Below are 15,574 nucleotides of genomic sequence, written 5' to 3' on the forward strand. Positions count from 1 at the left end.
TTTATATTTTTCACTGTATTGTGGTCTGAGTTTGTAATAAAATTTAGCTTTTAATAAATTTGCTTTAAAAGGATTTCCTCTTTGTTTTTATTCCTTTATGTTCGTGGGGAAAAAAGAGGATTGGGTTTTCTTAGGTGAAATATAGAATTAAAATTGTTTACATTTAGACATGGTGCTCATACAAGGAAACGAAATGAGAGGGTGTATAAGAATAGAATGTTTAAAACAAAAGAATGTTAGAGTCCGTAGTCTGCTGCACTTGATTTGATTTTTTCAATGTTATAATTTTGTTACAGGTATTCCCTGGGTCTTATTGTGTCTATGCACCGTTGCCTGTGATTGGCTTTGCCCAGCTACCTGTCTAAATGTATCTAGTACAAGAATGTAGGCTGATTTTTAATATTGCCAATATTATTGGCTTTTTTTAAATCAGTACATTTCTTTATTACAGAGGTAGGTGTGTGTGCTGGTTATTTTTATAATTGGGGTTGTGTCACCTCCTTAGATCCTTAGAGGTTCTATTTGCCCCAGATGGTCGTTATGTATCGGGGTTTTTTAATATAAAGAGTTTTGGAAAGAGAATTCTTTTAATAGAATTCTGTGTGTAGTTTTTACTTATATTTATAGCCTTATAGGTTTAAGTTGCACAGTCAGTTTGGTAGGTCTATCTCTGTTTTCCCTCAGTGTGTATTCTGGCGCCGCACTGGGGGTCCCCGCCTGGATCGGCAGTTGGAGCCCTGTTGCGGTTTACAATCACAAGTTTTATTGGGGTTTTATTACAGTGATTCTCCCACCAAAATTCCACATGCATATATCTGCTGGTACTTATTGGCGCATATTGTGTTTGAATATTTATTTAGCACTTATTTGCAGGTCTTGGCTGGTATACTGTGTGTTGTTCTTATAAATTGTATCAATTGCTACCACATTGTGTCATTTAACTATAACGGATATCTCCTGTCTGAATTGGTAGTTTAGGATTTATTTCACAGTCTCCTGTTCTAGGAGGGTGTTTGTATTGATACTTTGTTCTTAAATCTTAGTATACCCAGCTCTATAATATCATTTTATCTGCGCATTTATTTGCCAGGTTTGTACCTTATGCAGGATGAGTTACAGTCCCTTGATTGGGTAAGGGTTAATACTGATTGTCTGTGTATTCACACAGATTTATTCTATGTGCGCTTGCTGTTTTTATAAGTAAGTTTCCAAATCACTTTGTTCCTGCTCTGTATTAGTTGCAGGTTTTTATTTTATGCATATACACTTTAATTTTCTATCATGTATGTACATGAGTTTTTATCACTATGGATAAGTAATACTCTGTGTATGCACGTGTCACTGGCTATCTCCACTATGGGTAGATATATTGCCACTGCTTGTCCTCACACACACACCTTGTTCCTCTAAGTACAAATAGTATACATTGTTATAACATTGTAATTGATATCATTTAGTGCAGCTAGAGGTCGGGCTCTAACAGCTCGACGCGCGTTTCACCTAACAAGGCTTTTTCAAGACCAACCAGGTGCTTCCTTAGGATTATATTTATTTATTTTCAGCGTCCAATCACGTCGCGCTTTCGCGGTCACGTGTTGTTCAGCCGGCCAATCTCGCGGCTGTAGTTCTTTTAGTAATCAGACGGCATCTCCGTCTGTTTCCCTTGTTTCCGGGTCATGTGACTAGCGTCATGCATCACATGCGCTGGACTAGCCAATCACTGGCTTGGGATCTCGATCCCGGAGTTAGTTCTGCCCGGGACTCTGTATGTTGAAACATAAGTGTTTTACTTATGTCTTTCTTGTTCGCTCAAACGTCTTATCGCATCTTTATTTGGGTATGTATATGATGTAGTGGACATGCTTTAATATTGACAGAATGTTGTTGTCCCTATTCCCCAGCTATTTTTTGCATCCTGATATCGGTATTTTTTTATGCCATGTTCTGGGGGGTCCGGAATCTGTGTAATATAGTGTCCTCTTTAGTTTAAAATGTTAAGTCCTATTTTGTGGGATTTGTCATAAGGTTTGATCCTTCCCTTTTTACTTGGGCTTGTCAAAATTTATTATTGTATTATACTTGTCTATCTCTTCATAATTGTCATTTTATTAGTTTGTAAAAGCGTTATAGTTTATTCAGTTTCCCATGTAGTGTTGGTCTGTCTCAGTGTATACATCTAGATGGGTTTAAAGGGGAAGTGTAATAAAAAAGTGGAAAACATGTCACAGCACTGCCCTCGTACACCAGGGACACGATGGATATTTTAAAAAAACTTGAAAACATAACTGTCAATGATAACACCTGGCTAGTGACATGTGACATCGAAAGTTTATACACCAGCATTAATCATGATAAAGGAATTGCTGCAACAAGGTACTTCTTGAATATGGAAGCAAACCAAGAATTTAACAACTTTCTGCTGGAAGCACTAGAATTCATCCTCACTAAGAATTTCTTTACCTGTAACGAATCCCACTACCTCCAGGTGAGGGGCACGGCAATGGGGACAGCCTGTGCCCCCACATATGCCAACCTCTACCTGGGGTGGTGGGAGAGGGAAATTCTATTTCAAGAAAAAAATGAGGAATACACAGACAATATCTTGATGTATCAGAGATATATAGACGACATATTCATACTGTGGGAGGGAAGTAAAAATGACTTGGAAGCCTTCATCTCAATACTGAACACCAATAACTTGAATTTGAGACTGACCCATGAGGCAAGCAAGGTCTCCATCAACTTCCTGGACCTTACCATTAACATCGAAGAGGAGGGGATAATAACAACAGATGTCCACAGAAAAAGCACAGCAACAAACAGTATCCTACATTCCACAAGTGCCCATCTACCTGCAACAATCAGAGCCATTCCAAAAGGAGAACTGATTCGTACCAAACGCAATTGCTCCGATCCCGAAACATATGTAAAAAGAGAATCAGAACTGAGCAAAAGACTCCAAGACAGGGGATATAGCCAAAGACTAATTAAAAGAGCAAAAAAGGAAGTTGATGCAATATCGAGAGAATCCTTACTCCAACCCAAAACCCATAATGAGAAAGAAGAACCAGTGAGGTTTATAGGCAGTTTCAACAAAAATTGGAAAGAAATAACAGCCATCTTACAAGATCATTGGCAAATCCTAAAAACCGATGAAGACCTGAAAAGGATACTACCAACACAGGTACAAACAAGTTGGAGAAGAGCTAGAAATATTAAGGACCGTCTCGTAAAAAGCCATCTTACAAAACCATCAATTCCAGATAAAAGACCTGGCTCCACGAAATGCGGCAAGTGCAAAGCCTGCCAATATATGATCACAAGAACATCATATACAGACAAATGGGGGAAAGAGTGGAAGATACAAGAGAACATCTCATGCACCACCACGGGAGTCATATACCACCTGCAATGCCCCTGTAATAAAACGTACATTGGCAAAACCATCAGACCCCTTAAGGTACGAATACTCGAACATGCAGGAACGATACGCAATGCACAGAGAGACAAGGATAACTTTAAGACACTAACTCCTGTGGCCAAACACTTCCTCAAATTCCATAATTGCAAACCTGAAACACTGAAAGCATTTGGAATGAAACAAATACGTCTAGGAATAAGAGGAGGAGACCTTGACAAAGAATTGCTAAAACAAGAAACAAGAATGATCTTTATAATGGACAGCTTACATCCAACTGGTCTAAATGAGAATAATAGTTATACACCATATCTTTAGACATAAGAAATACAAGAACAAAGAAATCCAGGAAGAACAAACCAGCCAAGAATTTCAAATAACACAAAAACCACTGAAGACCAAATACTGGTAGAGAAAGGATCTCTCCTACCCACATACAATGAAAATAGGAAGGAGAATCAAAAATAATAATGGTTCATACAATAAAAATCAATAACAGAAATAACAACTATATAAAAATTAGAAAGTAATCATAAACCTAGCAATCAAAAAAATTAAAACAAAAAAACTTACCTGGATATACCATGCGGTATGCTTTCGGAGGAACGGCGGAGAAGCCTGAGAGAAACCTACAAAACACAGATGATAAACAAAAAAGAGAAATGTTAAAACAAAAAGATTTATTATTTACCACTTAATTTATCACTTATAATATAAGATACACAATATCACCCATTATAGGTACAACACAATGGGGCACACATGATATTTAGATTTATATATACTACACCCAATCCAGATATTCCACACTATATTTGGAACAAGAATTCACCATCATCACTCTCCCCCTTTTTCACCTACCTACTTGTTTCCCCTCATCTCCCCTAGAAATCATCACCCACCTTCTTAAAAGTAATTAAAATAGAACACCAAGTGGTTAATAATCACATCACGAATAGATCAACAATATTAACAATGAGTTTCACTATATAAACATAATTTCTCACCATTATCACTATATGTATATGTATATATGCATATATGTATACATATACATACATATATTTTTCACGTTTTTCTTTGCCAGTTTGCTCACTGTATCCACTTTTTTATTACACTTCCCCTTTAAACCCATCTAGATGTATACACTGAGACAGACCAACACTACATGGGAAACTGAATAAACTATAACGCTTTTACAAACTAATAAAATGACAATTATGAAGAGATAGACAAGTATAATACAATAATAAATTTTGACAAGCCCAAGTAAAAAGGGAAGGATCAAACCTTATGACAAATCCCACAAAATAGGACTTAACATTTTAAACTAAAGAGGACACTATATTACACAGATTCCGGACCCCCCAGAACATGGCATAAAAAAATACCGATATCAGGATGCAAAAAATAGCTGGGGAATAGGGACAACAACATTCTGTCAATATTAAAGCATGTCCACTACATCATATACATACCCAAATAAAGATGCGATAAGACGTTTGAGCGAACAAGAAAGACATAAGTAAAACACTTATGTTTCAACATACAGAGTCCCGGGCAGAACTAACTCCGGGATCGAGATCCCAAGCCAGTGATTGGCTAGTCCAGCGCATGTGATGCATGACGCTAGTCACATGACCCGGAAACAAGGGAAACAGACGGAGATGCCGTCTGATTACTAAAAGAACTACAGCCGCGAGATTGGCCGGCTGAACAACACGTGACCGCGAAAGCGCGACGTGATTGGACGCTGAAAATAAATAAATATAATCCTAAGGAAGCACCTGGTTGGTCTTGAAAAAGCCTTGTTAGGTGAAACGCGCGTCGAGCTGTTAGAGCCCGACCTCTAGCTGCACTAAATGATATCAATTACAATGTTATAACAATGTATACTATTTGTACTTAGAGGAACAAGGTGTGTGTGTGAGGACAAGCAGTGGCAATATATCTACCCATAGTGGAGATAGCCAGTGACACGTGCATACACAGAGTATTACTTATCCATAGTGATAAAAACTCATGTACATACATGATAGAAAATTAAAGTGTATATGCATAAAATAAAAACCTGCAACTAATACAGAGCAGGAACAAAGTGATTTGGAAACTTACTTATAAAAACAGCAAGCGCACATAGAATAAATCTGTGTGAATACACAGACAATCAGTATTAACCCTTACCCAATCAAGGGACTGTAACTCATCCTGCATAAGGTACAAACCTGGCAAATAAATGCGCAGATAAAATGATATTATAGAGCTGGGTATACTAAGATTTAAGAACAAAGTATCAATACAAACACCCTCCTAGAACAGGAGACTGTGAAATAAATCCTAAACTACCAATTCAGACAGGAGATATCCGTTATAGTTAAATGACACAATGTGGTAGCAATTGATACAATTTATAAGAACAACACACAGTATACCAGCCAAGACCTGCAAATAAGTGCTAAATAAATATTCAAACACAATATGCGCCAATAAGTACCAGCAGATATATGCATGTGGAATTTTGGTGGGAGAATCACTGTAATAAAACCCCAATAAAACTTGTGATTGTAAACCGCAACAGGGCTCCAACTGCCGATCCAGGCGGGGACCCCCAGTGCGGCGCCAGAATACACACTGAGGGAAAACAGAGATAGACCTACCAAACTGACTGTGCAACTTAAACCTATAAGGCTATAAATATAAGTAAAAACTACACACAGAATTCTATTAAAAGAATTCTCTTTCCAAAACTCTTTATATTAAAAAACCCCGATACATAACGACCATCTGGGGCAAATAGAACCTCTAAGGATCTAAGGAGGTGACACAACCCCAATTATAAAAATAACCAGCACACACACCTACCTCTGTAATAAAGAAATGTACTGATTTAAAAAAAGCCAATAATATTGGCAATATTAAAAATCAGCCTACATTCTTGTACTAGATACATTTAGACAGGTAGCTGGGCAAAGCCAATCACAGGCAACGGTGCATAGACACAATAAGACCCAGGGAATACCTGTAACAAAATTATAACATTGAAAAAATCAAATCAAGTGCAGCAGACTACGGACTCTAACATTCTTTTGTTTTAAACATTCTATTCTTATACACCCTCTCATTTCGTTTCCTTGTATGAGCACCATGTCTAAATGTAAACAATTTTAATTCTATATTTCACCTAAGAAAACCCAATCCTCTTTTTTCCCCACGAACATAAAGGAATAAAAACAAAGAGGAAATCCTTTTAAAGCAAATTTATTAAAAGCTAAATTTTATTACAAACTCAGACCACAATACAGTGAAAAATATAAATAAACAGTGTGCACTCTAACAGCGTAACGTCCTTTTTTGGCACTACTCTTTGTGCCATCACAGTTCTTCGTATACTTCTAGTTACCTTGAGTGGCACCCCCGCAAGTGAACCGGAATAGCGGGCAATACGGGTCTATAAATAAAACGAAAAAACGACCCATTAAGAGTGTGCAGACCAATTCCCTACCCGTCCTCTCCCCATCATCTACTTGATATACTCTTGCTGTCAACTCAGCTTCCTGAACGTCTAGCACCTCTCCATAAGGAGAAATTACCTCCACAAACTTTCTTAACATAAATAATATACCAACCAACTCCTTAAGATGTCGAACTTCAGTCTTGCCAGAGACTTAGAAAATAGAAAAGAAAAACTAAGAACAGATATGAACTCCATCTTCTCACAAAACCCAGAAGTGGAAGATAGGAATAATACTAACTGGTCAGACGACCTCTTTTCCCTGAAAGTGGCACTCATGAAGCACAGTAAAACAACGTGGAACCGAATGACATTCGACAACTATCTGAAACAAAAACTGATACCAAGAGGCCTAAGAGCAAGGATTTTTCCGGCTTATGAACTAGCAACCGAAGAACTACAGAAAGAATGGGAAACTGTCCTAATCCAGTGTTCCAATGAATTAATAAAAATCTTGATAAAACACGATGAGATAATACTGGCACAACAATCTCAAGAAATAGCGAGATTGAGTGAAAAACTAAAAAACTTCGAGACGCTCGAACTCTTTCAAACACGATATGAAAAATATAAGAAAGAAATAGAAAACTATGAAAATGAAATCATAGAAAGAAAGAGACGCAAATTTCAAAGGGATCGAACAGACTTTGCCACGAATAAAATCTTCAAATGGAATACTAGAATATCACAACAAACCCAAAGAAGACCAAGTAGTGCATCTAACTACACAACCTCTGAAACAGAAATGTCAGAAGGTGACAATCCCGAACGCAGACCGTATCAAAGGAATTTTTTAGGCCGTGGTCGGAGAGACACACAAGACCCAGGCGAAAAACAAGGAGGAGCAAAAGGAGGAAGACGAAAGAGGGAATCATTGGATTGGAGAGACGAACCTCGCGAGAGGAGGAGATTAAGACAACAGTTCTAACTTCAAACAAAATGCAGGATAACGCAAAGGACAACCTCAGAATTATAAATCTAACAGATAAAATCTTGACCCCAGAACAAGAATCCATTCTGAAAAGAGGCTTATCTTTCTCGCCCACACAAAATCCTGACCGCTTTGAATGTGAGAAGGACCTAAACCTCTTCACGAGGAAAATTCTTTTAAAGAAATTTTTCGCTAACCAATCAGAATTTCGCAGAAATGAAACAACTGAGAGACCTCCAGAAGAACATGATCCAAATACCCTCGAAGAAAGTGACTTCTCAATACTTCAAATCCTGACAGAATTGGAAGATGAGAGCACTCCTGAAACCCCTCCCAATGAACCATTCAACAAAAATAAAATAAAGAAAAAATCAACCTTCCAACCAGATCCAAAAATATGTCCCCAAATACAAGTATACCAGAGTATGGTATCAAAAGATCTTGACTCCCTCTTTTCAAAACGAAATAAACAAGTAGACAACATCAATGAAGGAGAGAAAAAAGCTCTAAAAGAAATAGAAAAATGGGACGATACAGTGGTGAAGCCCTCAGACAAGGGGGGGAACATTGTCTTGTGGCCACTCAACTCATACCTACAAGAGATGGAAAGACAACTACAAGATGAACAATGTTATAAAAAACTCACATTTAACCCGAGCCACAAATACACTCTGATGTATCAAGATATGATACAGGAAGCTTATGACAGAAAAACAATAAGCAAAAGTGACTTCCAGTATCTAAGAGTAGAAAAACCAAGAACACCAACTATGTACTTATTACCGAAAGTGCACAAAAACGAAAAAAAGCCCCCGGGTAGACCAATACTATCCGGGATAGGAAGCTTAACAGAAAAAATAAGTATTTATGTTGACCAATTCCTTCGAAAACATGTCACAGCACTGCCCTCGTACACCAGGGACACGATGGATATTTTAAAAAAACTTGAAAACATAACTGTCAATGATAACACCTGGCTAGTGACATGTGACATCGAAAGTTTATACACCAGCATTAATCATGATAAAGGAATTGCTGCAACAAGGTACTTCTTGAATATGGAAGCAAACCAAGAATTTAACAACTTTCTGCTGGAAGCACTAGAATTCATCCTCACTAAGAATTTCTTTACCTGTAACGAATCCCACTACCTCCAGGTGAGGGGCACGGCAATGGGGACAGCCTGTGCCCCCACATATGCCAACCTCTACCTGGGGTGGTGGGAGAGGGAAATTCTATTTCAAGAAAAAAATGAGGAATACACAGACAATATCTTGATGTATCAGAGATATATAGACGACATATTCATACTGTGGGAGGGAAGTAAAAATGACTTGGAAGCCTTCATCTCAATACTGAACACCAATAACTTGAATTTGAGACTGACCCATGAGGCAAGCAAGGTCTCCATCAACTTCCTGGACCTTACCATTAACATCGAAGAGGAGGGGATAATAACAACAGATGTCCACAGAAAAAGCACAGCAACAAACAGTATCCTACATTCCACAAGTGCCCATCTACCTGCAACAATCAGAGCCATTCCAAAAGGAGAACTGATTCGTACCAAACGCAATTGCTCCGATCCCGAAACATATGTAAAAAGAGAATCAGAACTGAGCAAAAGACTCCAAGACAGGGGATATAGCCAAAGACTAATTAAAAGAGCAAAAAAGGAAGTTGATGCAATATCGAGAGAATCCTTACTCCAACCCAAAACCCATAATGAGAAAGAAGAACCAGTGAGGTTTATAGGCAGTTTCAACAAAAATTGGAAAGAAATAACAGCCATCTTACAAGATCATTGGCAAATCCTAAAAACCGATGAAGACCTGAAAAGGATACTACCAACACAGGTACAAACAAGTTGGAGAAGAGCTAGAAATATTAAGGACCGTCTCGTAAAAAGCCATCTTACAAAACCATCAATTCCAGATAAAAGACCTGGCTCCACGAAATGCGGCAAGTGCAAAGCCTGCCAATATATGATCACAAGAACATCATATACAGACAAATGGGGGAAAGAGTGGAAGATACAAGAGAACATCTCATGCACCACCACGGGAGTCATATACCACCTGCAATGCCCCTGTAATAAAACGTACATTGGCAAAACCATCAGACCCCTTAAGGTACGAATACTCGAACATGCAGGAACGATACGCAATGCACAGAGAGACAAGGATAACTTTAAGACACTAACTCCTGTGGCCAAACACTTCCTCAAATTCCATAATTGCAAACCTGAAACACTGAAAGCATTTGGAATGAAACAAATACGTCTAGGAATAAGAGGAGGAGACCTTGACAAAGAATTGCTAAAACAAGAAACAAGAATGATCTTTATAATGGACAGCTTACATCCAACTGGTCTAAATGAGAATAATAGTTATACACCATATCTTTAGACATAAGAAATACAAGAACAAAGAAATCCAGGAAGAACAAACCAGCCAAGAATTTCAAATAACACAAAAACCACTGAAGACCAAATACTGGTAGAGAAAGGATCTCTCCTACCCACATACAATGAAAATAGGAAGGAGAATCAAAAATAATAATGGTTCATACAATAAAAATCAATAACAGAAATAACAACTATATAAAAATTAGAAAGTAATCATAAACCTAGCAATCAAAAAAATTAAAACAAAAAAACTTACCTGGATATACCATGCGGTATGCTTTCGGAGGAACGGCGGAGAAGCCTGAGAGAAACCTACAAAACACAGATGATAAACAAAAAAGAGAAATGTTAAAACAAAAAGATTTATTATTTACCACTTAATTTATCACTTATAATATAAGATACACAATATCACCCATTATAGGTACAACACAATGGGGCACACATGATATTTAGATTTATATATACTACACCCAATCCAGATATTCCACACTATATTTGGAACAAGAATTCACCATCATCACTCTCCCCCTTTTTCACCTACCTACTTGTTTCCCCTCATCTCCCCTAGAAATCATCACCCACCTTCTTAAAAGTAATTAAAATAGAACACCAAGTGGTTAATAATCACATCACGAATAGATCAACAATATTAACAATGAGTTTCACTATATAAACATAATTTCTCACCATTATCACTATATGTATATGTATATATGCATATATGTATACATATACATACATATATTTTTCACGTTTTTCTTTGCCAGTTTGCTCACTGTATCCACTTTTTTATTACACTTCCCCTTTAAACCCATCTAGATGTATACACTGAGACAGACCAACACTACATGGGAAACTGAATAAACTATAACGCTTTTACAAACTAATAAAATGACAATTATGAAGAGATAGACAAGTATAATACAATAATAAATTTTGACAAGCCCAAGTAAAAAGGGAAGGATCAAACCTTATGACAAATCCCACAAAATAGGACTTAACATTTTAAACTAAAGAGGACACTATATTACACAGATTCCGGACCCCCCAGAACATGGCATAAAAAAATACCGATATCAGGATGCAAAAAATAGCTGGGGAATAGGGACAACAACATTCTGTCAATATTAAAGCATGTCCACTACATCATATACATACCCAAATAAAGATGCGATAAGACGTTTGAGCGAACAAGAAAGACATAAGTAAAACACTTATGTTTCAACATACAGAGTCCCGGGCAGAACTAACTCCGGGATCGAGATCCCAAGCCAGTGATTGGCTAGTCCAGCGCATGTGATGCATGACGCTAGTCACATGACCCGGAAACAAGGGAAACAGACGGAGATGCCGTCTGATTACTAAAAGAACTACAGCCGCGAGATTGGCCGGCTGAACAACACGTGACCGCGAAAGCGCGACGTGATTGGACGCTGAAAATAAATAAATATAATCCTAAGGAAGCACCTGGTTGGTCTTGAAAAAGCCTTGTTAGGTGAAACGCGCGTCGAGCTGTTAGAGCCCGACCTCTAGCTGCACTAAATGATATCAATTACAATGTTATAACAATGTATACTATTTGTACTTAGAGGAACAAGGTGTGTGTGTGAGGACAAGCAGTGGCAATATATCTACCCATAGTGGAGATAGCCAGTGACACGTGCATACACAGAGTATTACTTATCCATAGTGATAAAAACTCATGTACATACATGATAGAAAATTAAAGTGTATATGCATAAAATAAAAACCTGCAACTAATACAGAGCAGGAACAAAGTGATTTGGAAACTTACTTATAAAAACAGCAAGCGCACATAGAATAAATCTGTGTGAATACACAGACAATCAGTATTAACCCTTACCCAATCAAGGGACTGTAACTCATCCTGCATAAGGTACAAACCTGGCAAATAAATGCGCAGATAAAATGATATTATAGAGCTGGGTATACTAAGATTTAAGAACAAAGTATCAATACAAACACCCTCCTAGAACAGGAGACTGTGAAATAAATCCTAAACTACCAATTCAGACAGGAGATATCCGTTATAGTTAAATGACACAATGTGGTAGCAATTGATACAATTTATAAGAACAACACACAGTATACCAGCCAAGACCTGCAAATAAGTGCTAAATAAATATTCAAACACAATATGCGCCAATAAGTACCAGCAGATATATGCATGTGGAATTTTGGTGGGAGAATCACTGTAATAAAACCCCAATAAAACTTGTGATTGTAAACCGCAACAGGGCTCCAACTGCCGATCCAGGCGGGGACCCCCAGTGCGGCGCCAGAATACACACTGAGGGAAAACAGAGATAGACCTACCAAACTGACTGTGCAACTTAAACCTATAAGGCTATAAATATAAGTAAAAACTACACACAGAATTCTATTAAAAGAATTCTCTTTCCAAAACTCTTTATATTAAAAAACCCCGATACATAACGACCATCTGGGGCAAATAGAACCTCTAAGGATCTAAGGAGGTGACACAACCCCAATTATAAAAATAACCAGCACACACACCTACCTCTGTAATAAAGAAATGTACTGATTTAAAAAAAGCCAATAATATTGGCAATATTAAAAATCAGCCTACATTCTTGTACTAGATACATTTAGACAGGTAGCTGGGCAAAGCCAATCACAGGCAACGGTGCATAGACACAATAAGACCCAGGGAATACCTGTAACAAAATTATAACATTGAAAAAATCAAATCAAGTGCAGCAGACTACGGACTCTAACATTCTTTTGTTTTAAACATTCTATTCTTATACACCCTCTCATTTCGTTTCCTTGTATGAGCACCATGTCTAAATGTAAACAATTTTAATTCTATATTTCACCTAAGAAAACCCAATCCTCTTTTTTCCCCACGAACATAAAGGAATAAAAACAAAGAGGAAATCCTTTTAAAGCAAATTTATTAAAAGCTAAATTTTATTACAAACTCAGACCACAATACAGTGAAAAATATAAATAAACAGTGTGCACTCTAACAGCGTAACGTCCTTTTTTGGCACTACTCTTTGTGCCATCACAGTTCTTCGTATACTTCTAGTTACCTTGAGTGGCACCCCCGCAAGTGAACCGGAATAGCGGGCAATACGGGTCTATAAATAAAACGAAAAAACGACCCATTAAGAGTGTGCAGACCAATTCCCTACCCGTCCTCTCCCCATCATCTACTTTATATAGGAGCATGTAGGGTGCGATGACGTGGGTGAGCCGCAGTAACCAGGAACGAGAAGAGGCGACGGTCATTGGCCTACCGGAGACGGCAGGAAGGCTTATATAGGAGCATGTAGGGTGCGATGACGTGTGTTAGCCGCAGTAAACAGGAACGAGAAGAGGCGACGGTCATTGGCCTACCGGAGACGGCAGGAAGGCTTATATAGGAGCATGTAGGGTGCGATGACGTGGGTGAGCCGCAGTAACCAGGAACGAGAAGAGGCGACAGTCATTGGCCTACCGGAGACGGCAGGAAGGCTTATATAGGAGCTTGTAGGGTGCGATGACCTGTGTGAGCCGCAGTAAACAGGAACGAGAAGAGGCGACGGTAATTGGCCTACCGGAGACGGCAGGAAGGCTTATATAGGAGCATGTAGGGTGCGATGACGTGGGTGAGCCGCAGTAACCAGGAACGAGAAGAGGCGACGGTCATTGGCCTACTGGAGACGGCAGGAAGGCTTATATAGGAGCATGTAGGGTGCGATGACGTGGGTGAGCCGCAGTAACCAGGAACGAGAAGAGGCGACGGTCATTGGCCTACCGGAGACGGCAGGAAGGCTTATATAGGAGCATGTAGGGTGCGATGACGTGGGTGAGCCGCAGTAACCAGGAACGAGAAGAGGCGACGGTCATTGGCCTACCGGAGACGGCAGGAAGGCTTATATAGAAGCATGTAGGGTGCGATGACGTGGGTGAGGGCCTTGTAAGGAGTTTGAGGATTCTTTATGGAAAGGATAGCCAGGCCAGATTACTATTACTGGGGTTCCCCTGAGCACAGGACAGGAGAGGTCATGATCCAGGACCTGAGTTTGCATTTCTCATGGACAATCGCCATCTGATTTGTGTACATAGCTAGTGCGGCCATTTTATGTGATGCAATAGTCCATATGTAAGATCTGTGGCGTTCTCCTGCATCCCGAGTATATTGGTCCTGTATGATTATCCGCTTACCCGGCTCCATCCCATACTACTGCAGTCCTCTCACTACCCTGATCTGTGTCATGTGCTTATTTTACCTCAGGTCTGTTCACGCTGATCCTGGCCTCTGTGTTTCCAAGCAACAGCGGTGACCGGTTTACACTTTCCAAGCTATTGGCGGTCGTTCTGAGGTAAAGGTTTGACAGTGAATGTCGGTAACCCTCACTGAAGTTACCGTGCATCTGACAGCCCCCCCGCACTTCCGCTATATACCCTGACCCCACGCTACAGTCTAATACCGTCTCCAGAAATATATGTTATGTTGATATATCTCCCTTATCCTTAAATTCATGTTATTTGGTGACCTAATCCTTTTTTTAATTTTATTTTATTTTTTTATTTTATTTTCTAGCATTGGAGGTGTGGTGCTTGTTAGCTTGTCGGGCACTGATAATTCAAGAGACAAAGATACTCTAGGTAAATGCCCAGTTATAAGTTATTCTAGTACCGAATTTAAGCCTGAGGAGGACGTTATTAAATGTTTATTACATTATTATTAAAGTACTGTAAAACATTTCACGTTCGCTTTTCTTATTTCCCTGCTGTGGCGGGTTGCAAAAAAGTTTCCCCAAAGTTTTGTATTAGGGCCCCAAAGATAATTGGCAAATCAGGGATTCTTAGCCTGCAGAATTTCATCAATTCTCTGACAATTGATGGTCATCGATGGCTACCGATTAGTGTTTTTGATCCTCAAATCGGGGAAATGCAGTGCAGATGTTTGGGGCCTCTTTTACATACAATTTTTGATTATTTAATATATAAAATGACATTTAGGGCTGAATGTAATGACCCCGATTTGGCCAGAGGTGCGGGTTCCCATCTGGAATCGGACGTTTTTTAAAACAGTGACCATTTACAAGGCGAAGCCATGCCTTGCAAATGATCACTGCTTTTAATAAACTGTCTGAATTGGGTTAAAGTGTTTTTTTTTTTTTTTTTTGGTGTTGTATTGTTTTGTCTGTGTCTTGGGCTAGCCACATACTTTACTGTTGGTTGTAATTCTATCAGGTCAGTGGCTGTTTGATGGACGACATTTCTGCTTTCTTTTCTTATTTTATTTAGACATTGGGTATATTTTAG

The 15,574-nt window shown here is 38.7% G+C and overlaps 1 protein-coding gene across 4 annotated transcripts in view; it reads left to right on the forward strand.

Moving 5' to 3' along the window:
• Nucleotides 1-15,574, forward strand: part of SLC35F5 (solute carrier family 35 member F5) — a 56,403-nt gene that overhangs the window by 22,090 nt on the left and 18,739 nt on the right. For all 4 annotated transcript variants that reach the window (XM_083154342.1, XM_083154341.1, XM_083154344.1 and 1 more), the window contains 2 exons: nt 14,538-14,625; nt 14,847-14,911. In XM_083154342.1, the coding sequence (XP_083010468.1) occupies nt 14,538-14,625; nt 14,847-14,911 (153 nt within the window). The remainder of the gene's footprint in view (nt 1-14,537; nt 14,626-14,846; nt 14,912-15,574) is intronic.

The sequence above is a fragment of the Crinia signifera genome, chromosome 7 (assembly GCF_055691185.1).
Source record: "Crinia signifera chromosome 7, ASM5569118v1, whole genome shotgun sequence".
Taxonomy (NCBI): domain Eukaryota; kingdom Metazoa; phylum Chordata; class Amphibia; order Anura; family Myobatrachidae; genus Crinia; species Crinia signifera.